Raw genomic sequence first — 27,977 nt, 5'->3', positions numbered from 1 at the left:
TCAACCAGAGTGGCAGCAGCTGCACATGCGCCAATTTTAAACACACGCACAACGTTTCACGTTGCGATATGGACCTGCTTTTCCAAACTGAGTCCAGTAATGACAACTTTTCTTTCAAAAGCACTGTTAAGAGGGGGACGTTAGCGTTAACTCACCTGTGGCATATTTAATATATATATATATATATATATATATATATATATATATATATATATTATTGTCGTCGGACCTAGCTTCTTGTGGTGAAAGCAAAAGCTCATACGCCTGTCATCGAATTCTTTCTCGTTGACACTTGGCTCTTGATCAATTTCGGTTCCCAGCTTCACTCACACTTCTTACACGATGTATACGAGTTTTAAACGTCATATGTTAATACTTCTGGGGTTGAATTGACGAAGCTTTTTGTTCCTAATTAGTCTTGTCTGGTCCGCAGTTTTCGGTAATATATGGAACAGTGTGATTGGCTGGTTCTTCAAAACAGTTCTAGCATAATATTTTTTATACGAGCCCTGAATCGCCAGCGTTGTGTTGGCGTGCACAGTTGTACAACCCCTCCACTGTTTATGCAATCATCAGTTGACGCATAGAGCTTTATCTGCCACCTTGTTACTAACCTATCCTATTTTACCTTACCAAACAGCCCCTCTAAACACGACAAAGAAACCAGGATGCAATTGGAAGCTTCAAATAGACGCTCCTGTTTAATACCATTTTGTGCCTACGGCTGCAACCAGTTCATGGCCGAAGACACGCATCAACACCAGCATTAAGTAATGCGATGCGGAGACGAAGACGGTCCACGCCCTGTTGAGCCTATTTTGGCCGCTGGCGCAGCATTTTGAGCGTGCGTTACGACGAAGTGATGAAGTTGTGCAACTCCTGCACGCAGTCGTGGTCGTGCAGTCGGTCGGCGCTCAGGCTGAAGTCGTGGCTGCAACGCACCGTCCGCACGGCTGCCAGCGCTCGCTCGGCTGCCAGCTCAGCTCCGAGGGGCGCTTCTGGGCTCCGCAGTCCGGGCACTGCGCGTTGCGGGACTCCGAAGAATCCAGGTGGCGCTTCAGGGAATCCATATGCACCTGAAAAGTCGGCAGCGTATGTTGCTAAAGGAACGATTGCACTTGATCATCTGAGTCACGATGGAGTTTCAGAAATTGTGTAGAATTTGCATAATTTTATGACAGAGCCGCGTATAGGCGGTTAGAAATAATTTTGGGAGAAGAAAATGTTGATTCAATAAAGAATGAAAGCGAAACAAATGTGAGCCAATTCTAATGAGTCCTCGAATTACAGACAAATGAAATCCTTTTTTAATGCCAAGTCAGCCATAGCCCATTTTCCATGATACAAACAGAATTGCTGGGTGAAAGGAGATGCAATTGGCATCGCCAATAATACCTAAGAAGTAAGGAATGGTATCCGTGAATTTCCTGTCAAATATGCTAGCGCCTTCAGTAAAGCACGTTGAACATGCACCACCATGACCTGGAGGGCTACTCGAGATAAGCAAAAGAAGTGTAGAGTATTGGTGAAAAAAAAAGCCGGGAGGAAATTTGATGAAAGCGCTGCTGGCATGGGTAATATAGAAGGTTGATATACAAGTTTTAAAGAAGAGAGGAAAAATTGAGGAGACAGGCAAGAGGTTGCAGTGATAAATATCTCTAGGTTACTTGATTATCTCAAGCAGGCTAGGCGAATCTGTCGTTGCCCCGTTTTGAAGGAGATACCAAGAAATCACCATCATAATAGAGCTCATTTTGCTCACCCAGACAAATGCATGAGAAAGTGGGCGATGGAACAGAGGCCAGTGTGACTTAATAAGTGAATGTTTCTGTTTCGCATCGTACCATTGGCAAGTTTTCTTCTCTTAAATTTTTCTTTTCTTTACAAAGAAACGGCCAAACTAAAATATAGTACTGCGTAAATATATACTGCAGTAATATAGTACTGCATGATGAAAATACCATCGACACCCACGTCACAGGGGTTATGTGTCTATGGTTCTTGCATCGCTGCTGTGTCACTGCGAAGTGTTATGTCATAATGCAAACCCAAATTAGCCCATCAAAACGACATCCATCCTGCAATTTATTCCACTCCTCTTTTTCATTCATATACGAAGAATTAAAATGGCATTAAAAAGGGCGTGCATCGGTTACTGAACTGCCGAGTGTAGATCTGAAGTGTATTTAACAAATAAATCTATTCTCTCTTGTCCGGAGATAATATTTTCTCATCTATTCTCTAATATCCTCTCAATTCGTTGAGTTTCACACATTTCTCGTGGTTATTTCATGTAATGACACTGTGTGGCCTTTCGTTTACTTATTTTTGAATATGAGGAACGAATGCCCTAATGCGTATACGATGGTGTGTATTACGTAATGTCTGTCGGTCTCACTATAACCTTAGGTGTCGCAGCACATGTGCGGGTACCAGTTTTGCACAATATAACTATGAACGCAAAGCGTTCTTGTCGCTGCCGCGTTCTTGCCGACGAGAGCATACGCAGAAAATTAACTAAAAGAATTGCGTGTCTGATGGTGGGATGAAACCTATATTTCCCAGCAAGAAAGCCTAATGCTCTCAACACTACGCGACAATCGAATGGGTCTTTCTCTCGTGGAAACGCCAAGTAACTATGGGACGACTGGCGTGTAGGTCACGTGGCGTTACACGTGACAGAGCGTGCTTCCTTTTCCTTTAAGGTACTGGCGTAGGGATGATACAATCAAACAGGCGAATACACCACCGCATCACTGTATATCGTGGAGTCCTCTCTGCATAAAACTGTTCTCACAATTCTTCCCACGACAAACACCGATTATCGCATTCATTATCATGACGCAGCTGCGTCGGCGTATCATGGATGCGCATTGCGGGAACTTGCATTTAGGCGTAGATATATATAGTGAAGGAGTAGTGGATAATTTATACACTGCATGACATTAAAGTGGTGACCTGTGTGATTACACGTTGCATAGGATATGACAACAAGCAGAGTTGCAGGCATCACACCTACTTTTGTCATACACGCGCTTCACGAAATCTTCTCCATGTATAGGTTCGAGCATGTGTTGTATCGCATTATTATTGTGATTTGGGACTTTTAGAGGCACTTTCGTACACGCTCCAGCGAACGTGGAGATCGTATAAGTCTAATCGATAGACCCCTGTGGTGGAGAAGTGGAAGCAGTCACCGCATTTGTTGCCGTTTATTTCTCCTCGATATATAAACTGTCACCTGTGAGCGGTGTGCACGAGCCACGCTCCCATGGTGGAATTTACAGCTCTGTACTCTTTGACGAGAACCTCATCGGGGATTGCCTCAGGTGTCCGAGGCCATCTTTGTCCTGTGGCTAAGATGGCATCCCGGCTGTCGTTATCAAGGGATACAGTGGTATCTTTGTACCTGTGCTTACATAACCTTTATTAACTGCATTAATTATTACACTTTTCTGCATGTTTGTAAAACTGCTGGAATTTTTCCTGTCTTGAAATCCAGACCCGAAACGGATGTCGCAAACCATCCGCCAGTTTTTCTGCTCTCTAAAATGTCCAAGCGCCTGGAATTAGCTATTCACACTGTATTTTTTGTTTAGTACACAAAATATTGTTTTCCCAAATGAGCATAAATTTCTTTCTGCCCACCCAACGACAACCAACCTTGTCATCTTTATTATGTTGGTTTTCACTCCCATCACGCAAAGTGGCAAGTTGAGTTGTGTATACTGTTACCTCAGTCATCCTGTATTGCTCGATGCGCACCACGACCTTGAAGCTGCTATCGTAGCTCTAATTGGAAAATGAGACATCCACTCAAACGTAGCAATTGCTACAAAGGAAACCAATACGGGTTCCTCGAAACAAAAGCCTCGCAGTTGAAGAAAACTCGTCCTGGTCTGTGACTCGAACCCGCGACACCGCCTTTCCACAGCAACCCCTCTGCCATCTGAGCTAACGAGGTGGCTAGCATGCAGATGGCAGGGCGAAGTCGAATTTATCAACAAATCGAAGCAAAGGCAAGTGTGTTTAACGTAATAGTTCAGCGGAAACCCACTAGGTGCAGAGAATTAAAGCTAAAAGTAGACATCCACCCGAATCATATTCGTATTCGCATCGTATTCGTATTAGGGCATTCGTTTGCACATTCAAGAATAAGTAAACGAAAGTCCACACCATGTCATTACATGAAATAACCGCGAGAAATATGTGAAATGCAATGAATTGAGAGAATAGGAGAGCATAGATGAGAGAATATTCTCTTCTGAAATAAGAGAGTAGATCTTTTGTTACATACGCTTCAAATCTACACTCAGCTGTTTTGTTTGCGTGAGAGCCCTAAAATACTATTCTACCGATACACGCCCGTTTTAATGCAACTTACATTCGTCGTTTATGAATAAAAAAGAGCCGCGAAATAAATGGCAGAACGGCATTCTGCTGTGCTAATTTGGGTTTGCATCGTGACATACTACAGAACTACAGAACTAAGCATTAAGGTTTGTTTGCAATAATTACAGCCCGTACTCTAGCGTTTCCGAAATGAAGGCCACTTTAGGATGGGATCTGCTACATATGCGTAGGCAGATAGTTAAGGCTCAAATCATTACACCGAATATACAGCAGTGAGACAGGTATCAATCGCTATATCTATCTTCTGAGGACTAGATTACATATCGACTCGCTGTGATGACAACAAAAAGATATCAGCCTATAACTGCAGAACAAACACGTTTTACTACTCTTTTTTCCACAAATCAATTAGACAATGGAATACTTTATCAAATGATATAGTAAATGTGTCAAATAACGAACTATTCTATTCTATGCTGTGATGGCGCTCTTGTAAAACAAATGTATTCGCTATATATCTTGAAAACCTGTTCGTTTCACATTACTTGTATGTCTCTCTTTAAATGCTATTCTAGGGCTTCTGTTTGTGAGTATATCTGTGCAAAAGCTTTTCTGTATTACTGGTTATGTTTTGTTCCCCCCTACGTGATGCCTTCATGGCGATGTAGGTACTCTGTATATAAATAAATAAATAAATAAATAAATAAATAAATAAATAAATAACACTGCGCAGTGACACAGCAACGATTGAAGACACATAAACGCATAACACCTGTGTCGATGGTCTTTTCATCATGCAGTACTATAGTTCTGCAGTATATATTTACGCAATACTAAATGTTTGTTTGGCCGTTTCGTTTTAAAGAAAAACAATTAGAGAAGACAACTTGCCCATGGTAGGATGCGAAACCGAAACAATCACTTATTAGGTCGCACCGGCCTCTGTCCCGTGGTCCCCTTTCTCATGCATTTGTCTAGGTGAGCAAACTGAGCTCTATTATGGTGATGATGATTTCTTGACATCCCCTTCGAAACGGGGCAACGACAGAGTCACCTAGCCTGATTGAGTTAATCAAGTAATAATAATCGTAGCCCTACTACGCAGCCATCTCCTCGATAGGTCCTGCTTCGCGAGCGTCTATGATCAATATTCTTACGTCTATACGGTATCTAGAGCTGGGCCTCAAGATTCCATGTAAGGTGGCATTTCTTCCTAATTCTCATCAACGACGTTTCGCCAGCAATCCAGAAATCTTCATTTCTTAGTTGTGCTGACGATATCAAATTATGTAAGGATCTATGCAGTACTGAGGGCGGCTCTGCAGTCTCGCCTATACTCATTCTTTGAATTGTGGCAGGTAAACGGGCTCACTCTAAATTAATCGAAAACGAGCATTGTGTCTTATTATAGTAAAACCCCTATTATTGTTTTAACCTATTCTATTAATCATGCAGTGTAGACGAGGGTCGTTAAAATGAACGATCTGTGTGTGCTTTTTCACTGTACGTTGAGCTTCTCCGCCCACCATAAGCGCGTAGCATCGCTCGGTTCCGTTTGCAGACTTATAAGAGAATTCCGTACGCCACTTCCCTTCCTCAAACTGTTTATGCCCATATGCCTCCCGTTACTCTAATACGCCTCAGTGGTATGGAATGGTACAAGCGATTCAAATGACATACTAATTGAGCGTGTACAGAAAACGTTCAGGAGCATATATATCGTTTTCTTACCTAGCACACCAACAACGTTTCAAGCTTTAATAATTATCCTTCACTTCCATCATTTACCTACAGGCGTAGTCGTACCGACGTACTCTTTTTATACAAACTCATTGATGGAATTCCTACATATTCGGATGCACCAGCTTCCGTTTCACTGCAGGTTCCGTACAAGACTATCAGGGAACACAGACCCTTCCACGTTTCTGCGTCTTCCAGAAGACACGTGCCTCTCCAGAGAACGGAACGTCTATACTGTAACTGTCATTTTCTTCATGTTGCTATATTTCGAAACGTGTTGTCTCCTTTCTGTTCCGAGCTGCACAGTTTCTTGAGCCTTTTTGATAGCTGCACTCCTCTACTGTCTTGACATAGTTTCTCTCTCCTTCCATGCGTGTTCTCCGTCTTTTAATCGCGTGTTATTGCTGTATTGTTACTGAATAATTAGATGCTCATCAAGTTTTGAATTGTTTTTTTAAATTTGTAATGCCCTGACTGCTGGTTGTAGTTGTTTTACATATCGACCATTCTTGTTTCTGTTTCTCTGTGCACCAGCACTCAGACATCAGCGTTGTTCCCGAGCATGCTAAATAATTTATTTATTTATTTATTTATTGATCATGATTTTATGATTGTTACACCATTTAAAAGAAAATTAAATTTACCCTGTGCTTTCTTTGGATTCGTGCGATTGTTGCTGCACCCGCAAGCACACACAGACACAGACAACAACGTCTTTTATTTCTAGACTATTTTATTCTATGTAAAAAGGGAATCCAACAGCGCTTCACCTCGAAGAAAAACAAGCTTTTTTGGGCGCATTAGTTTACCATACGGTTTCATGTTTATATCGTAGAACCTTCTGGAATAGCACAAATGTTTTGTTGAGCAAAGCCAAGCTTCCGGTTGCAGTTTTAGGCGCGCGAAGTTTAAACGAGCACATCTGGGCTTTCTTTGGGATTTCTAGACTAATTACCCAATATCACTGGTCCGCACATAACTATACACTACCTTGGTGGCTCTGTTCATTCCAAGTGTAATTTTGGATGCCTTTTTATTTGTCCAATATGCACTACAAGGCCTCAAATAGCCTTCTATATAAATTTTAACAACAGTGATCAGTAAGTCAGTGAGACACCCAGATTTCGCGAACTCCAAATCGATCAGAAGTCACCAAAGAAGACCTTGTATTAAAAAAGGCTTGGAGCATGATCCCGTGACGAAGATTGATTGATGACGCGTCGCCGAATTACTGATTACTGTCGCAGTAGGCGCTTGCCTGGCAAAAGGTGCCGCATCAGGCCTCATTCACACAGCCGTCAAACGCTCCGTCACGTCACCGTCACGGCATCCGTTTTCGTCAGGGGAGAGGGTTTCCGAGTCGTTTTCCCCTCAAAAACGGCTCGCCGGCGACGCAGAGCGGTGCTCTACGTTTCCGTCGCCGGCACGGTGACGGAAACCCTCTCTGAAACCCTCTCCCCTGACGAAAACGGAAGCCGTGACGGTGACGTGACGGAGCGTTTGACGGCTGTGTGAATAAGGCCTCAGAATCTTCCGCGACGTTCGTTCTTTAAACTTCCTCGCACTTTTTGCCTCGGGGTGTTTCCGTCTGACGTGATAGCCGCACTGGCATTTCTGCTCTACTGGTGCGCTGGGTTTCAATATTCTTTAGCGTTTAAATTCAATGATGGGTATCTCGAATTATGGTCGATATTAAGATTTTAGAAAATGGGGTTTCCATTAAAATGGGATGGCCTCCAAGTTTCCCATATAAACAACTATCGGCAAGGGTGTAATAAAAACGTAAATCAGCGAATTTTTCTGAGTTAAGTGTTTTGACGCTTACGTTAGTCGGGCCATATTCTGTCCGCTTCGCCTAGCAGCACGTTTCTAAAAAGGCCACGTTCGCTACCCTTTACATACATACATACATACATACATACATACATACATACATACATACATACATACATACATACATACATACATACATACATACATACATACATACATACATACATACATACATACATACATGCATACATACATACATACATACATACATACATACATACATACATGTACGATACATACGTACATGTACATGTATGTATGTACGAGACGAGACATACGTACGTGTATGTACGTACGTACGTACGAACATACATACTGTTAGATATGTACCATTAACTAACATTCCTCAAGTTCTCCGACCGCAACTACTCGCTGTCGCATTCCGATCTTGGTGTGCGTCGACCATGCTACCGGACCCGTCAAAAGGTGTTTACCAGCTGAAAACCTTAGACGAGAACACGAGACGAGAAGACACCACGAGCACTGACAGCACAGCGATCATGGTGTCTTCTCGTCTCGTGTTCCCGTCTAACGTTTTGCGCTGTTGACACCAGGATGCAAACCCAACAAGCCCAAGCTGCGGTTCTACCGTCTAAAGGTTTGGCGGTCCCACCCTCGTGTGCCCCCCATGAAGCCTTTGTCTCCCCCTGAGTGACGCTTCGCGAAATACCTCTGGAAGCTGGCAAGGCTCGTGGTGGTTGACCCCCGTCCCAGGAAAAGCCGCTTTGCTACTCTGGAATGTCGTTTGGGAACTACCTGCTGAGCGTCTACCAGGTGAGGAGTAAACGCCGAACGAAGGCGGCCATCGGAGAATAGAGCTCGTGGAGTATCCCCATTGGCCGAACATGAGGCCACTTCTACGAGTCCGACGATTTGATGTAAATGACGTTACCCCGACAGGCTGAACGGGTTATAAACGAGAGACAGACCGAGACGAGAGACGTTCTTCTAGCCATGGGCCGCAGCGTCCGATTTGCTGAAGGCCGTAACGATGACCCTTTGACTGTTATTTCGCTTATTGAAGTCCTGTGCAAAAATGTAAATAAAGCTTCATTTCACTAAGTCCCCCTCAACGTCGCCCAACTCCCGCTCTCAACGGCAATACCTAATAATAATAATAATAATAATAATAATAATAATAATAATAATAATAATAATAATAATAATAATAATAATAATAATAATAATAATAATAATAATAATAATAAGAGTAATAATACTAACACTGTGACGTCTCGGTTGGGACGACGTTTATTAGGCCCGGGAGCTCGTCAGCGAACCAGCGCAGCACACAGGCGATGATGATCACATATACAGGTGAAGAGGAGGATAGGTAAAAGTGTGAGGATGATGATGATAACATACAGATGAGGAAGATGTGCATAATAAACGCCCACACTAATTTTCCCCCCAACATGAAAGCGGCCATCCTGGCCGGCCGTCAAGGTGTCGAGGCACGCCGCGTGAAGGGCTTCATGCGGGAGACGCGGACAACCTCGGTATTGCGGCAACGGTGGTCTGTGGGGGCGTCAAGAGGAGTGACGCGATAGTTGACAGGCGAAGTCTGTCCAAGGACTATGAACGGCCCGATGAATCGTGGCTGGAATTTTTTCGCATAAACCAGGGGTGCGAACAGGAGTCAGGAGCAGGACTTCGTCACCAGGTCGAAAAGATACAACGCGATGGCATTCGTCGTAAATATTTTTCCGGTCTTGTTGTCTGGCCTCTGTGTTCAGGCGAGCAAGCTGGCGACAGTGGTCGAGTCGGGAAATGTACTCTTCGCACGATGATAGAGATGTATTAGTCTTGGAGTTGAAGAATAAAACGTCCAGAAAGAAAGTAGGGGAGCGTCCATAAACGAGGTAAAATGGCGAGTAGCCAGTTGTGCGCTGCACGGCCGTGTTATAGGCGAAAGTGCCGAATGGTAAAAGAACATCCCAGTTTTTGCGGTCTGGTTGAATATAAGCGGCGATTATGTCGGCAAGGGTGCGATGAAACCGCGCGGTCAGGCCGTTAGTCTGGGGGTGATAGCTAGAAGCTCTCTTGTGGGCAGTGCCGGAGGCTCTAAGAACTTCGTTTAGCAGTTGGGAAAGGAATGCCTTTCCAAGGTCACTGAGCAGTACACGAGGAGCACCATGGCGTAGAATAATGGCTTCAAGAACGAAGTGAGCAACTTCCGAAGCAGAGCCAGTAAGCACAGAAGCTGTCTCAGCGTAGCGCGTCAGATGGTCGACGGCAGTCACTATCCATCGATTGCCAGCAGTAGTGACAGGAAGGGGCCCGTAAAGGTCGATCCCAACAACCTCTAACGGGGCTGCGGGGCACGGAAGCGGCTGTAATTGGCCGACAGGAGCAGATGTTGGGAGTTAGCGACGCTGGCAGGGAGAGCAGGAACCGACGTATCTGGCGACGCTAGCAGAAAGTCCAGGCCAATAGAAACGACTTCGAATGCGGTCATAGGTTTTATGGAACCCAAGGTGGCCAGCTGTCAAATCATCGTGAAAGGCGTTGAGGACACGAAGTTGGAGAGCGTGGTTGAACTGGCACCCAGCATTGCCCGTCAGGATGGTAAATACGGCGATACAGCACGCCATCGTCCAGCTTAAAGTGCGCGAGCTGGCGACGGAGGCGCGCGTTAGGTGGACGAGAAGCTCCAGAGAGGTGATCAATGAAGCGTTGACAGTACGGGTCAGCCAGCTGACGAGAGGCGAGTGGCTGATCATCGTCGAAAGGCAGTTGGTACATTGAGGCCAGGGAGGAAACCGTAGCAGTGTCGGTCGAACTGGTGACGTGCGAAGCGATTGCAGAGGCGTCCAGCGGGGCCGTAGGAAGCGGGCAGCGAGAAAGAGCGTCGGCGTCTTGGTGTTTCTTTCCGGACTTTTATATGATTTCGAAATCATACTCTTGGAGGCGTAAAATCCAGCGACCCAGGCGTCCAGACAAGTTCTTGAGCGTGGAAAGCCAGCATAAAGCGTGGTGGTCCATAACGATGGTGAAATGACGGCCGTGGAGATAAGGGCGAAACTTCTGTATCGACCAAACAATAGCCAGGCACTCTTGCTCAGTGATCGTATAGTTCTTTTCGGAAGCGCTGAGTACACGGCTGGCGTATGCAATGACTCTCTCTCGCGAAGAGTTGTCGCGTTGCAGAAGAACAGCACCTATACCGTGGCCGCTAGCATCTGTGTGTAGGAGAGTCGGTGCGGCCTCATCAAAATGGCAAAGCACAGGTGCAAAGGTGAGGGCGTCCTTCAAGCGTGCAAACACTAATTCGCATTCCTGGGACCACATAAAGGGCACACCGGAAGCTAGTAGCTTGTGTAATGGAGCTGCGATGGAGGCAAAGTTCTGGATAAAGCGACGGAAATAAGAGGCGAGGCCAAGAAAACTGCGCAAGTTTTTGGGTCTGTCAGGGACGAGGAAAGCGAAGAACTGCAGCAGCTCTTGTCAGGGTCCGGCTGAATGTCATTCCTGCTCACGACATGACCCAGTATCTTAATGGCTTTGCTGGCGAAACGGCATTTCTTGGTGTTCAGCTGAAGACCAGCGCGGGCGAGGCACGTCAGAACTTCATCCAAGCGTTGCAGGTGCTGATTAAATGTCGATGAAAAAATGACAATGTCGTCCAGATAACAAAGGCAGGTCTTCCATTTCAGGCCATGCAGCACGGTGTCAATCATGCGCTCAAAAGTCGCGGGCGCGTTGCAGAGCCCGAAAGCATTACGTTGAACTCGTACAGTCCATCGGGGGTTGCGAACGCCGTTTTTTCTTTATCGTTTTCGTGCATGGGGATTTTCCAATAACCGGAACGCAGATCGAGGCTGGAAAAGTATTCCGCACCTTGGAGGGAATCAAGGGCGTCGTCAATGCGGGGCATAGGGTAGACGTCTTTTCTAGTTATCTTATTGAGCGCCCGGTAATCGACGCAAAAGCGCACGGAGCCATCTTTTTTGCGGATCAAGACAACAGGAGACGACCAAGAACTAGCTGAGGGAAGAATGACCTTGCTTTCCAGCATGTCGGCGACGTTGTCTTCGATGATTTTCCGCTCGGCTAGAGACACACGGTATAGCGGCGCCGCACGATAGATGTGTCGTCTGTCAGAATGCAACGGTTGTTTGGCCCAACGTCGACGAATAGACATCGAAAGAATTAGCGGGCTTTTTCAACAAAGCCAGCAGCTGTTCTGTCTGCGCGGGTTTCAAGTGGGTGCTGATGACTGCTGTAAGGGCGGCGGCCGAAGAAGAAACACCAGAAGATGGGTCCCCAGAAGAGACTGGTGTAAGTGGCAAGACGCAGACAGGCTCCAGATCGGCGACGCATGCAACGGTTGTGCCTTGCGGAAGTAGGATTTTTTCTGGTGTTCCGTTAGTGGCAGTGACCAGTGCAGATCCATTGTGGAATCGAACAACTCCCGATGTAAATGCTACGCCTTTAGTAAGGCAACGAGAAGAAGGGAACACCAAGACGTCACCATGGTCAATGTCGTTTGATAGGAGGGTAATAAGTTGGTTTTGTCCTGGGAGTAGTTCCGTATATTCCACAGCGGTCAGGTGAAACGGCGTGTGGGTTTCTTCGCCAAGCAAGTGTTCGGTGTCGGTAAGGTGTACCACACGCTGCCCACAACAAATAGCGGCAGAAGCAGAAGATAGAAAATCGCATCCCAAAATCAGCTGGTGAGAGCACGGGTATAGCACAGCAAACTATGTGATGGAGAATGTCATCAATAAGTACACGCGCAGTACAGAAGGCAGAAGGTCGAATAGAGTTCCCTTCGGCTGCGACCAGCGTGGGACCTTCGTAAGGCGTCATAACATTCTTTAGACGGGAACACAAATGAACATTCATAACAGACAAAGCGGCACCAGTATCCACTAAAGCATCCACGGGCACTCCTTCAACATACACACGAATCATATTGGATGGGCGCGCTGGAGGAATTTCAGTCTTAAGTGTGTATGCAGTTTTTCCTTCGGAAACTGCATCGCTTAGTTTTCCGCGCGAACGGTAGAGGTAAGTGAGGTAGGCCGAAGTAGTGACGATGAGCGGCGGAAGGGCGATGGGGAACGGCGTCTGGCTGAACGGTAAGCGCCGCGTGCTTCAGGTGATGCAGGCGGAGATGGAGAGCGGTGCGAAGGTGAAGAGTAACGCGCCATTTGTAAGAGGCCCCACTATAAAAATCGCGCTCACACATGTCGTAGCCCCGACGCTCGTCTTGCTGGCGTTTGCGGCAAAAACGTGATATGTGGCCGCGATAGCCGTAATAATAGCACGTAGGACGAGACGAACGCCAAGTGGGGTAGTAGGGGGTGTTCGGTGTACCGTGTGAAAGTGAGGTCAGATGGGCCGATGAAAGCTCTGGCGGTGATGACGGGAAGTGAACCATGGGCGCAGTAGCAACTGACGCGTAAGTTGGTAGCGGCAACGGAGAAGTGTAGTGGCCGAGAGGCTTGGCAGCAACTTGCGCGTGTGTCGGTAGTGCGGTAGTGGGTAATGCGTGAGGGACAGGAGCTTGTACTGGCACAGCGCAGGTCAAGGACGCCAGTTCTTCCCTGATAACGTCACGCAATGACCCACCAAAAGGTTGGCTGGGACACGACGAAGGTGAGGGTAAGCCCATAGATTGCAACTCTTCGCGTATGAGCGCGCGAATCAGTGTTCGTAGATCGTGGTCCGCCGTAGAATGGGCACCGTCAATGTCGGGCTGTAGGCAGACAGACTCGAGCTCATCGAGGCGCTGACAAGTGGTGACGACGTCAGCGACGGTAGCGGGATTCTTAGTTGCGAGGGCATTGAAGGCAAGAGTTCCAATGCCTTTTAGAACGTGACGTACCCTGTCCGACTCCGACATTGAAGAATTCACACGTCGGCAGAGTGCAAGGACGTCCTCGATGTACGAGGTGTACGACTCGCCCAGGTGTTGTTTGCGAGCATCGAGGCTTTTCTTGGCGAGAGTGGACCGAACGGCCGGTGTGCCGAACACTTCACGAAGTTGGTGCTTGAAGAGAGTCCAGTTGGTCAAGTCGGTCTCGTGGTTAAAGAACCACGTCTTCGCCACGCCAGGCAGATAGAAGGAGACATGGCGGAGTTTATTAACATCATCCCAGTGATTGGCGGAACTGACTCGATCATAATCGTCCAGCCAGTCTTCGACATCCTCTCCGCGAAGACCAGCGAAGAGATGCGGGTCACGCTGGAGGCTGTTGATCATAAAGGAAGGAGGCACTTGCGATGTCGGAATGGTGGCAATAGGGACGCCAGGCTGCACGTCCTGCGGCATGCTAGCTGACGGTGGGCGCAAGCGGCGACCTGAACGAAACTCCAGGAGGCAGACCAGACGGCCAGAGGACGTAGGACCGAAGAGCACACTCCACCACTTGTGACGTCTCGGTTGGGACGACGTTTATTAGGCCCGGGAGCCCGTCAGCGAACCAGCGCAGCACACATGCGATGATGATGATCACATGTACAGGCGAAGAGGAGGGTAGGTAAAAGTGTGAGGATGATGATGATAACATACAGGTGAGGAAGATGTGCGTAATAAATGCCCACAATACATACATACATACATACATACATACATACATACATACATACATACATACATACATACATACATACATACATACATACATACATACATACATACATACATACATACATACATACATATATACATACATACATACACACATACATACACACATACATACACACATACATACATACATACATACATACATACATACATACATACATACATACACACACACACACACACACACACACACATGGCGTTAGCTATAGTTGTAAAATATCTTTGGTGCGCACAGCAGAGTTCGGCTTTTTCTGGTACGAATTGCGATATGGCCGTCAATAGGATATAGTAAGAAATGCATTGGCATTCGAGTGGGCAGCCTCCAAAGTGTCTTCTTCTAACAGTTCGAAGCAGAGTTATCTGGAACACCTGTAGATGTTTCAGCAGATTTTAGGGAGGGATAGATCTAAGCTAATTAAACATGGCATCACGAGAACTCATCTTCATCTCCATAATTACATGATGGGCCATGAAACTTTTTTATGAGATAATATAAAAGTGCGATTTGTCAAGCAGGCAATTTCCGTCTCTTTGAAAGATCCACTTGTGAGGTGCCAGATAGGTGATTCTTTAACAACGAAGCTTTCCATTCCGGCTTCCTAGGCTTATAGTTCTGCCGCCCCGTATCGCTTACTAGGAAAGAGCAAACGTGCTCGTATAGCGTAAAATTTAGCCACAAAATAGTGCCAGTGATGGTATAGAGTTTCTAAGAGTAAAACACCACAGGCAAATCTTGCGCCTACAATATAATGTGGGCTCCGATGTGTTTCTGAAGGCGACCAACATCTTATTGAAAAGCGCATCGTACTGATCGACTTCTCCACCTTTTTTTAAATATCTTATTTAGGCAACCTTCATACTTGGAGATTGGAGTATGCGCACTGTGTAACGCGCTTAAAATATTCCTTAACAGCACAAACGTGTTCCACTCTATGCATTCATCTCTCATCCTTATTTTCCCCTCGGCAAACAACATACATATCCTTCATCCTCCTGATATCGTAGCTTCAACCAGCATTGATATCGTTGCATTCATCAGTATGTTTCTTTTTTAATTTTCATTTAGGCATAGCAGGTGAGCGGTGCAAAACAAACACTTTAGGATATTAACGTTGGGATCAGTGCTGTGCATACCAAACATTGAATAAAGTTACGCGATCCACAGAATGAAAAATAACCACAATTATACGCATCACTATTTTGCATAGAACTTAGTTAACCACTTCGAAAAAGCCTCGCTGCACCCGCCGTGGTTGCTCAGTGGCTATGGTGTTGGGCTGCTGAACACGAGGTCCGGGATCAGACCCAGCCGCGGCGGCCGCATTTCGATGGGGGCGAAATGCGAAAATGCCCATGTACTTAGATTTAGGTGCACGTTAAAGAACCCTAGGTGGTCCAAGTTTCCGGAGTCCCCCACTCCGGCGTGCACATAATCAGATCGGTGTTTTGGCACGTAAAACCCCATAATTTAAAGCCTCGCTGCACATAGAGTACAATATGTGCGTTGGATCTGCGTATTTCCTATTTCTAACGAACCAGGGTTTTCATTTGCGAAGCTTTACATTGCTAATGTCCAGCATCAGGATTGGCTGAAATTTTATCTTACGAACAATTTTAGCGTAAGAAGGTTTGGAGAATTCGGGCCCACGGGCCTCAATGGGGAAGCTTTTCTTCCGGAGGTACACTCTGACGTTGGCCGGCATCTTTCAATAATAATATGACTGATATCTTGATTGGCTGACGCTTGAACACTTACGAGCAGATTTTAGCCAAATAATGTTTTTGCAAATACGAGAACAGGCATTTTATTCCATGCTTTTATGTTATTTATTCTTAATTCGTTGCACTCGAGAGGCTGCCGTTGCTTTTTTCCATTTGTAATTATATCTTGTTTTTTTTTGAAATTATGCTTCATTCGCTCTAACGAATTGTGGCAAGTACCTGTAATCATTGAGTGGCTTTTTACTATTAACATTCTTTTACCTTTGTGGACAACTTTTTATACTGCTGAAAGTGTTTTTTCTTCGGAAGTGTCAATTATGCAATTATGCACCAGTCCCAACGTTAATATCCTAAAGTGTTTGTTTTACACTAAAATGAAAATTAAAAAAAATACTGGTGAATGCAACGATAGCAATGCTGGTCGAAGCTCTGCTTTGTCATTTACTGGAAAAACTAAGCCCACCGATTTGACAACGCCTGATCACACATGATGGCATTTTTTTCCTGTTCCATTTTTTTGGGCCTGGCACGCCTGCTGAAGGAGCACCGTCCTGTGCCACTTTCCGACAGCCAGAATCACAACTGAGCTCTTCTTTTCAACATTTTTGAGTATCTTGCGGTACGTACTCCTTAACAGCTTATGCTCCGTGTCCCTGGAACACGGACATGAAAAGTAGTTCGCACCCTCCCAAATCCCTTAGTCGAAACGCTGGCTCCAAACTGAAAGCATATGCTCACCCACTGTTTATAACTTCAGCTCTCCATTCTTCTGCAACCGCTGTATCTTGTTTCAAATACTAGTCCGATTTACTAAAGTCATCTGATATGCTCTGTATTGTGAATTGACATGATATCCATTACTGATGCGAGTTTTTGTTCTGTAATCATTAAGCGTGCACTCAATAAATGCCTGTGTAGAACTTGACTATCGCTGTAGTTTTGCTTAGCTCATGTTTCTGTTCTGTTTCCTGCATTAACGAAATAATTCATATTGCAGCAGGTGTTAACACCTCATGTCATGCGTTATGTCATTGAGGCTTGTAAATAGCTTATCCTGCAGATACGATTGTCAATTGTATCCCGGTGGCACCCAAGCCTCTGCAGATCCACACACATTTTCTTTGATGCTGTGAACTTTTTATGGAGAACTACATGAAATGTCGAATGATCGCCTTGTAATTACGACGACGAGAACGCATGAAGAAGCAGCGGAACTGAACGCGTTGCTTGTCGTAAAGGTTCGACGTTGTGGACGGTGATTGAAATAACGCTGTACACTTCAGTCCTGCCTTTTAATAAACCTCCTTCACCGCCTAAAGCAGCTGGAGGGCATTAGCCAACTGCAGCAACCCCAGGACGTGGACACCAGTGCTTCAGGACCAAAGCTGACGTCACGAATGGCAAGCTAAACCTGGCTAATAGATTATGGTTTGGGATTCGAAAAACACTTGTCCAACATTTGAGCATTATTTGAAAGGACCAGTGGAACTGTTTGGAGCAAGTGATCACCGAGGCCAGCAGAAGTAAAGTTACCTATTACGTTGATACCCGGGCACATCGATAAATGTTCATGTTCAGTGCGCAAGCGGATGAGGACCAGTATGGAAGATAACGCCGGATAAGCGCTTGCCCTGTGTTCTTCCATCGTCGTCCTTTTCCTACTTGCCTGCTTCTTAATCCTATGCTTTATCACCCCTTGTATTAGAAGTGCTTTGAGCTGGTCTCACTGGAGAAGAGCAGATGGTTCAATAGCGACTCACCTTCACGGGGCAGCCTTCACCTCCACGTGGGCAGCGCACATTGAGCCGGGCGATCATGTTGGCCACGAGGGGCACCGCGGGCGCGAGCTGCGACACGGACATCTCTCGGCGACGCAACGTGCCAATTGGAGGCATGCCAGGGATACAGATGGAACAGAACACGTGGCGGCAGGGCCATTCGACTTGTTCTCGAAAGACGCCCCGGGACACGGTGCACACCAGCTCTTGGTCTGGCCTGGGCTCGAAGGTCTCCGCCGAGTAGACGGATGGATCTGCCGGCATGTCTGCACGCCAGGTGGCACCCCAATCAGCGCTAAGTGAAATCATTGCGCAGGTGTGATGACTTACACAACTCGCCTTGTTCATCGGAAACTCTTCCTGAGATTCACGTTCAAGAGCATCATGATCATCATCCTAATATTTATGCCATTAAATGCAGTCATTATTCTGCACCCACCACTATATATAATTGCTTTCAGCCGTCATGCTCGTAAACTGACCACAAAGAATAGTTTACAGGAGCTCTTACTAAACTGCCATTGTTTTAGCGCTGGCTAATAATGGAAACAAACTGCGAATACGGCAAAATACTAAGCACGGAGAATGAAACACGCATAAAGCAAGACCATTGAGATAGAAATCATTTGAAATCTACCATGTGTGTGACGACCTACATGAATTAATCGAAGCCGAGAGACAGTGCGGCGCAAAGCGCGCGTTGTTACCTTCTCCTAACGCATTCCCTGCACAGAACAGTTTACAGTTCCTGCGATACTTTTGCAAGGTACCTGTGGATACTCTTGAAGGCCTTCGTGCACAGTGCCGAACAACGGATGTTCATCCCGCCGTGTTCAGAGCAAGACACCATTGCAATCAGCACGGTCACACGAATACTTACCAACTTAGAAAGATGCATAGCGCACGTCATTCTAAGACATTCTGCAGCATAGGTATACAGAGGGCTAAGCTGAAATCTTGAGGCGCTCTCTTACAGAAAAAAAAACACATTAGGTTTAATTGAGTGCTCCAGTGCATGGCGACATTGTCACGGTCAGTGATAATGAACTAGAGGGTCATCATCGTTAACGATAACGCCATTCGCGCAGCTGCCGCTCTCGCCAACTGCGCGTTATATGTCGCGCTCATGACTGCTCTCCAGGAACACTCCCTCGTGTAGAGAGAGACTGCTCTTCACGCGCTACGTCATCTACCGGCATGTATCCCTGAAAAAGCCAGGTACGACCCCGCGTCAGCCATGCCTGAAGCGGAGAAGTAAAATGAAAAATGCGTCGCATCAGTTACGTTAGCTGGTAAGCTTGTTGGTTCATCTTAGAGATAAATTGGTTTTGGAAGAATAGACAAACCTGAAACATGGACGAGACGGGCGCCAGTAGCATGCACATTTGGTGGGCCTGCATATTTTCTGACAGCCTGCATTATTGCAGTCTAGCAATTGGATGTAAAGATCTAAAAAAATGAACTCGGCAAATATGATTGCGTGATTGTGATTGCGAAGAACATTATCATATCAGCGTCACAGATGGATAAGACGTGGCCTGTTTAACCCGAAGGATCACATTCCTCCTCTTAGTACTACTACTGTTGGTGTCGCTACAACTACTACTAGTAACAATCTTATAATACCAGGCTTTCATGCAGGGTGCTATATAACGTAATGGGCTTGTCAAAAGCCGCAAGGAAGCTTCCATGACTAAGCAAGAACAACTGTGGCTGAAATGAGGATGGCAACAGTAACAGTGGACGGCACAAATCCACCCGATAGAAGGTTCAATACGCGAACGCGGAAAAATACGATAACACGTAGCTTCAAAATATTTATAGCGTACACCCTTTATGCTGCTCTCGGCTTTAGTAACAATGTTATTCCACGAAACAGGTTGCGATTCAAGGGAAGAACGCGGGCTTACCTCTTGCGTGGAGGAAGCTTGTAAACCGCGAGCTGCCGATTGGTCCGGGGCTGCGATGCGCAGTGTAGCCCAACTGCTTCCAAGTCCAGCGTGATGTGGCGTGATCGTAGTCCAGCCTTCGAGCGCTGTCCTTGTTCTTCAGCCAGCTGGAGCAGACTCGGGTATCGGAAGAAACTCCTTGAGTTGGTCAGGCCTGAACGAATCCGTCGTTCGACGAAAAATGAAGACGTAGCACGTGTCCACCTGCGGCTCGTGCAGAACGCGAGTGCACGCTCTCCCTTTCTGTTCACTGATGCTGCAAAAATTGGTGATGATGATGATGATTATGATCTCAAAAGACGTGGCTCTTGCCCGCTATGGGGACTAATGGACTCCTCGTTAGATATGACGAGGGAACTACACGGGCACCTCAAACTTCTTGGCTTCGCAGATGAGTGCATGGGTCCCCCTATTCTGCGCGGACCCGGACTTGGATAGCGCATTCAACAGAGCACTTTACTCTCATATTTATTTTTTTATTTATTTATTTCAATACTCTCAATGCCACGTGGGGCGTTACAGAGAGGAGTGGGTCTCAATACAATAATTGGAAATCGCGGTTTTGAAAGATGATGGAACGGGGATGCTGACAATGGAGGCGGGGAGGCGGTTCCAGCTGGTCGATGTCCTTGGAATGAAGGAATAAGCGTGTAGGTTTGTACGTGAACTTGGGACGTGGACCTTGAAGTTGTGATCGGTGCGTGCTGAAATATAATGAGGAGCAGCGAGTAGTGTATTCTTGAGGTGATGATTGGTATAGCATATTTTGTGGAATAGCCCAAGCCGCGCCATTTTTCTTCGTGTCGCAAGGTCAGGGAGGTCCAGGAAAAGTTTCATAGCAGTAACACTTCCGGTGCGAGAGTAATTAGAAAGGATGAAACGGGCGGCTCGGTTTTGAATAGCTTCAAGAGAGGAGGTAAGCGAGACAGAGTGAGGATCCCAAATACAGGCGGCATATTCGAGTTTCGACCTTACATGTGTTTTATACAATAACTGTTTTAAAGAGATGGGAGCCAATGAAAAGTTTCGGCGAAGGAAACCTAACATGCGATTAGCATTGTTAGCCACGAAATCTATGTGAGTTTGCCATGTCAAGGTATTAGATATATGAACGCCAAGGTATTTATATGAGCTAACGGTTTCTAAGATAGCATTATTGAGAAAGTAAGGATAAAGGGTAGGAGCGTTACTGTTACGACATACTCTCATTAATTTGCATTTATTTACGTTCAGTTTCATTAGCCATTGGGTACACCTTACTTGAACTTCGTTCAGATCAGCTTGAAGCAGCAGTGCGTCGCCTGGTTTAGTTATCTCCCGGTAAATTACACAATCGTCGGCAAAAAGTCTAATCTGTGAGGAAACGTGGTTAGGAAGATCGTTAATATAAATTAAGAAGAGTAACGGCCCGAGAACGGTTCCTTGCGATACACCGGAAGTTACAGTAGAATTATGAGAATTATGAGAAATTATGAGAATTATATTTATTATTCACAAGTGATGCTCACCCAAGTATACTCTATATTCAGTCATTTATTACGTCGAATTCGCTAGTAGTCCTACTGGGTTTCCTTTTGGCGTCCAAAAACCAGTCCTCCCCCTGTTCAGAAGAACTAAATGTCGGATCGTGGTGAGCCCAGCCGGAACACAGGGACGTCATACATTACTCCTGAATAGACAATTAGCAAGATCAAATGGAAACGAAACTTTGAAGGTGTAGATACCGCGCACTCAAACAAGACGTCTATAGGCTGTTTCACATGTTACGATCGGAGCGGAAGAAATCGGTGCAGTCACGGGCCTTCACATCGCGATTTTCGAACAGTTGCTTTCCCAGGCCAGTGATTCTGCCCATGCGATGCCCAGGGCTGTTGCTGTCATCGCAAGTGCCACTTCTTGAATACCTTTTGTTACAAAACGTGAAAATGCACATGTTATCATTTTGAGAACTGTTTAATGGATGGAAACATCTAGACAGAAATTCAAGATGATCTTAATTAAAGCTGAAGTTAGTATACTAAAATGCTTCACATACGCTGCACCAGATGATTTGAGTGAAAGGTAAGCAAAAATTCATGCAAGAAAGGAGGTATCGGAAAATAGAAGAGCAAAAGCAGTTGTTAAATTGAAAAAATTAAATAAAATACCGAGCAGATTACAAAACAACAAAATAAACGGAGCGCAACGACACTCCGAATGAAGCAAATCTTAAAGTGTTTAGGACGTCTGTCTTTTAAGAAAGCCAAAGCTCTTTGTCGCTAGCCAAGCAGAAGCTCCCTGTGGGAGACTACCAGAGGAGAGAGAGGTTTTCTTGAAAGGAAAAGCGGAGAGATTGGAACAACTACAGCAGCAATGGTAACAACTTGAGCCACCATGCATGCGATAAGCGCCTGATGTCCGATTTCTGCGGCCGATTTGGCTTATGTCAAGAACAAGTGCGCAGCAACACACATTATAAATACACGCAACACTATATTGGGAATTTTTATAACTTGAACCAAACTTTGGAAACTGTACGGCACATCTTCTAAGCAAAAGTCCAGCGGCATACTAGTTTGAAGTCGTCTTGAGTTATTATTGCTATTTTTGAAGAGCGATTATAATTACTAAGTTTAAATTACGCAAACATTTACCAATTTGCATTGTACTATTAGTCATGACCTCGGTAATGTGCTAGTGCATATCCAAGCTACCAAACGTACATTTCGCCGCCTAATAGTGCAGTGCATAGCCGGCCGAATTTGTTAACGGCCTCCACAGCAGGTGCTGCGTTTTCTCAGTGGCCTATCTCGTATACATGGCTCTCTTAGTGTACTGTATGGTAGCAATACTTGGTTTCCTGTCACACGTAGATAGTAGGCCGCTCATAGCGACGTCATGGTCCTCCGTGACTCCAGATAAAATATTTACTGGCCCTAGGCGTCCTCCAGAATATGTGGCTCTTGTATATTCTCGTTATAGGCAGCCTTGAAAGCACAGAAAATAAAACAAAAAATTTCGTGCTCGTCGGCAACCTAATTCTACCTTACATACTTTCACAAACAAAAATTATTTACAAATATTCTAAAGCGAAGCAATAAAACCATGGAACATTCTCCGCAAACACAAAGAATTTAAACTCATTCTCACTGAAGCAATAGTCACTGCCACCACACTCCGCCTTTGGTAGTCACTACCACCAAACTCCGCCCCATGAATACATCCTTAAAGCGCTAGAAGTAACAGGACTTGGTGGCAAGACATATCTCTGGGTCCGTAACTACCTACAGATGCAATCATTCTACGTGCTCACCGGGGTTGGCCCGACACCCCAGTATTACAGTAGCCGGGGAGTCCCTCAAGACGGAGTACTAAGCTCAACGCTCTTTAATCTAGCCCTTATTGGACTAATCGAGAACCTGCATGCCAAGCACCGTTTGACTGTCTACGCAGACGACATATGTATTTGGACGCCGGGGGTGACACGGCTTCAGCTTCGCACTCGGCATCAGAGGGCGGCCTCATCGACATCATGCTACCTTCGTAAAAAAGGACTAGAGGTGACGTGGGAAAAGTGTGCAGTGGCGGCATTTACCCGGAAGCCAATCTCTGCACGTGGCATATAAATAAACGGACAAGTAATATCATTCAGCAGGAGTCACAATTTCTTGGGATTTGTGATTGACAGAGATCTGTCCTGGACTCCTCACGTGGACTCCGTGAAAAAGCGCCTGATGGCAATTTTCATCTGTTCAAGTACACGGGTGTTTTCGCATTTCGATGGGGGCGAAATGCGAAAACACCCGTGTACATAGATTTAGGTGCACGTTAAAGAACCCCAGGTGGTCCAAATTTCCGGAGTCCCCCACTACGGCGTGCCTCATAATCAGAACTGGTTTTGGCACGTAAAACCCCATAATTTAATTTAATTTTTTTTAGTTCCTTGCAGGAAAGTACTGGGGAGGGGGGGTGTACACGCAATCCATGTTACAGCTATACAGAGTGGTGTTTGTTGGGTTCCTCGGATACAGCCTACCTCTTATAACCAACACCTGCAAAACTAATTTGTGTACAATTCAGAGCATTCAGCCACAAGCTCTTAGAATATGCCTTTGAGTACCAAGCAGTGCGTCTAATGGCTGAATCTGTCACCATTACTCAAGATTATTCAATCACGACGCACATCGCCGTCGGGACAATGCGCGCACATGTCAGGCCCATTGCCTGGACTCCTTGCCACCACCTCGCCGCACTCTCCGTGGAAAGACGCCGCCCGTCATATTGCACAACTGTCAGTGCTTATACCGTGCTTCGTTTACATCGGGGTACGCACCTGCGGCCAGGCCGATGTCTCCTCCATGGTGTTTGTGCCGTCCTGAAGTACAACTCAAAAGTGAGATTTATCACCGTCTGCACTAAAACTGTTGTACGAGAGATATAGTAGTCATGTACACGTCTATACGGACGGATCCACTACATCGACCAGTTCTAGCGGCGCTGTATTTACACCGACGAGATGACTAACACTGCAATTCAAGACGTCACATGTCACGACGTCCATGGCTGTAGGGCACACGGCTCTGCGCAGTACACTTCAAATTACTGAAGCACATAGCACTGGTACATGGGCCGTGTTTTCTGACTCAAGACCGGCCTTACGCACTCAGTTCTGTGACGTGGAGCTCACGAACAGCTAACGTACGAAATTGGAAAACTTCACCACGACGTCATAGAGAAAAGCCAAGAAATTATTTTATAGTGGCTCCCTGGCCATTGCGGGATCAGTGGAGACGATCACGCAGGCAAAGCTGACCTAGAGTCACATCAAGAACCACACAGCGTTCCCATTCCTCTTTTCAGGACAGACGCTGCAGTGCAGCTTCGTCACCTGACACACAAGCTCTCTCTAGCAGAGTCGAACACCCCAAATATAAGGCGCACCAGGCTACACGAACTGAACCCTTCGCTCCAACTCCGACATCCACCCGAGATTCACCGACGTGAGGCATCGCTTCTATACCGGCTGTGGTTGGGAGTGTCTTTCACGAAGGCGTACTCTGCTTTGATTGGAATGACCGAAAGTGATGCGTGCGACGTCTGCGGCAGCAACGAGAATATTGACCATTTATTGTGTCACTGCGATCGATTTCAGTCGGAAAGACAAACATTATCTAACGCATTGTGACGACTGGACGATAGGCCGTTGTCCGTGCAGGTGCTATACTTGAAGACCGTCCCCATCGCTCGTCGGCCTACAAAGCTTTGAAGGCACTTTTGTCTTTCTTGAGGACGACTGGCCTATGCGAACACCTTTGACTTGCTCAAGCACTAAGCGTGCCTGCGCAAGCTCACGCTGTCCTTCCTCCCCCCTCCTCTCTCTATCTCATCTTGATATTCCCTCTATCCCGTACCCCAGAGTAGGGTAGCCAACCAGACGCATTTCTGGCTAGCATCCCTGCCTTCTCTCTTTATCTCCTCCTCCTCCTCCTTACCACAGTTCGCCAGATAGCATGGGACTGTAAACATGAATGGGGCCGTATAGGCACGGTTAGACGACCGCAAGTTCTGACGCACTGTAGTGATGAGTGGAATCCTTACAATATAATTTGCTTTATACCCCAGTGAGCGTACAACGCTCTCGACGATGCTATTAGTGAAGTGTCAGGAACGTGTGAAGTTATTGCAGGCAGCCTGTTTTGTATTAAAACGCATTTTGCATTGAGAACGCCGATTTGCACCCCTAATCAAACTTTTTTGCAAACTGTAAGTAAATATATTGACGCGCAAGCGCCTCAGTTACTTTCGCGGATCTTTTAGAGCATTACTTGCATTTTGTTTGCCGCAAATATATGCAGCTGAAGCTACGCATGTTTCCATCCATAGTTACGCGGAGGTCTGTGTAACTTTTGGGAGCTTACCTTTGACGGAACAGCGACCAACTATAATGCTGAAATTTATGGTCAACATATATAGCACTCGCAACCGAAAGAGTTTCGGTTGTGAGTACAAAATGAGCTGAATAAGGCGTTATATTTTTCGCAAAATCTCGATAGCACGCCGATTTACTGATGCAGGCACTCGGGATGCTTTTATTTTCCCCTTTGATAAATAAAAATGTGCGAGACAATTTGCGCAGTTCGCGTCTGCTTGCTTGTAAAAGAATATGAAATTAACTTGGAAGATATGAAATTTTCCACAGTTTCGCTGCACTGATTGGCGCGACTTTGATTGCCAGTGAGTCAAACCGATACTCAGTAATGTTACTGACACGCGAGCATGGAGTGACAAAGCGTGCCCTCCTTTCTGACAAACTTTCGATACATACAGTCACGTTTAGGCAGAATGCGTTATAAATATATATATATATATATATATATATATATATAGTATGCAGACATAGTCGTAATTGTCCAGGCGACAGACCTGTAGAGTAGCCGTTTAACTTTTCTCGGTTATTTAAGAGCAGGTGCATTTTTTTATATCATTGAGCAATGTGCACACAGTATTGATACAATAATTGCACGGTAATTTGTGACAACGTTGGCTGATCAGCTTTACGTGTCATGGGTACACAGTCGCTGAGAGACGCCGTGGATGAAGCAATTTGGAACTATTGGGGTTATTTATAGTGCACCAAATGATTGTTCAAGCTTGGAGAAAAAATCCTATGCCATGGACCATTGCTTCACAAAATGCAGTAGTGTGTCACGTGCGCAAATAACCTGCTGGCATAATGTCGAAGAACACTTTTCTTTTTTTAAATGTGAACTCGGCGAAATGAGTAAAAAAGAACTGAGTATAACGGAACGGCCGCCTTAAAGATGTCACCGTGTCGCTGTTAGTGAAACGAGGCATGCTTGTCTGTGCTGGGGCGCTATAACGTAAAATGATTCCAAACTGTTTTGATTCCAAACTCCTGACGTCAAATTTACGTAACCACCGACGCAAGCATCGGGCTGTGACCCGCAGCGCTGTCGGAACAACCCAATCAAACACTCTCCTCGTTTATAGGAGGTCACCTTTGTTCGCTTTCAAGACCAATAACATTGTCTACACTCAGCGGTTTTTCTTATCTAATTGGCTGACAAGAGGCGAGGAGCACGCTCTAGTGGAGAGGGTTTCGATGGGGCCGAGCCAGCACAGTGAAAATAGATAACCGCCTCAAGAGGGTGGTGCCGGCTTCTCTGATTGCGCCGCTTCACCTTACTTAGCTTGTGGTGGCTGGCCGAAAATCGCGGCGGCGTGCAACGGAAGGATAAGAATGCCGCTAACACGGATGCTCGGCAAGGAAGAGTTGGCAGAGCGATGTCGTATGCATGCCGAAAGGGCTCTATAGCGTTTTACTGCCACGCAAGAAGCTTTATCGTGCGCAAATAAATACGTGCTCACCGGCAGGTGCGAGTAGCGAGGGCCTGAGTGATCGGCGGGCAGCCATCTTCTATTCCTTTCGGAACGGGGCAGTCTGTGGCTATTCAGAAAATTTTTCAATTATGTTCGGCATAATAATGCATTTTTTTCTCGTACACGTCACTTTGACGTGTGAGTTTTCGCGGTTTTGTGAGGTCGCGTTACAGACAGGCGAAGTGGGCGTAGCCAGAAAGATTGAACCAGTGGCTGAGGGCTAATGGTGAAGAGGCGTCGAATCAGGAATTATTATTTTTTCTTTTGTGCGCTTTATTCATGCATAATCAATGCGTACACGTTATATCTGATGGGGAGCTATCGCGGTTTTCGTGACGTCGCGTGACAGACAGGCGAGGTTAGAAGTGGCCCGAAAATGATTTGACCAATCGTGGAGGCTGCTTGCAGAAATTGGAATCAAAGCAGTTTGGGATCATATTACGTTATAGTGCGCCTGGTAGCGAAATGTTGCAATACAATAACGTTTGGTAATAAAAGTTCTGGCAATGTAGTGGAAGTGTATGCGGTGCTCAATGGCGATTTTATTGGCCAAGGGCCTGCAGCAGGCATTAGTATTCAAATTTACTTTCACCAATGGCAATGGCCCGGTTTCCGGAAGGAAAC

At 45.9% G+C, this 27,977-nt stretch overlaps 1 protein-coding gene across 1 annotated transcript; it reads right to left on the bottom strand.

The window, feature by feature from the left end:
- LOC119448397 (RING finger protein 151-like) lies at positions 1 to 18,288 on the bottom strand. Its single transcript, XM_037711723.1, has 3 exons — positions 18,007 to 18,288; positions 943 to 1,076; positions 1 to 19 (listed from the first exon to the last, which is right to left on the bottom strand). Exons 1-3 carry the CDS (start codon positions 18,286 to 18,288, stop codon positions 1 to 3), a joined length of 435 nt encoding a protein of 144 aa, XP_037567651.1.
- Between the last annotated feature and the right edge of the window lie 9,689 nt (positions 18,289 to 27,977).

This window comes from Dermacentor silvarum, chromosome 1 (genome assembly GCF_013339745.2).
Source record: "Dermacentor silvarum isolate Dsil-2018 chromosome 1, BIME_Dsil_1.4, whole genome shotgun sequence".
In the NCBI taxonomy this organism is placed as follows: Eukaryota; Metazoa; Arthropoda; class Arachnida; order Ixodida; family Ixodidae; genus Dermacentor; species Dermacentor silvarum.
The sequence above is the reverse complement of the archived record's forward strand: the minus strand, read 5'-3'. Positions and strand labels throughout refer to the sequence as shown.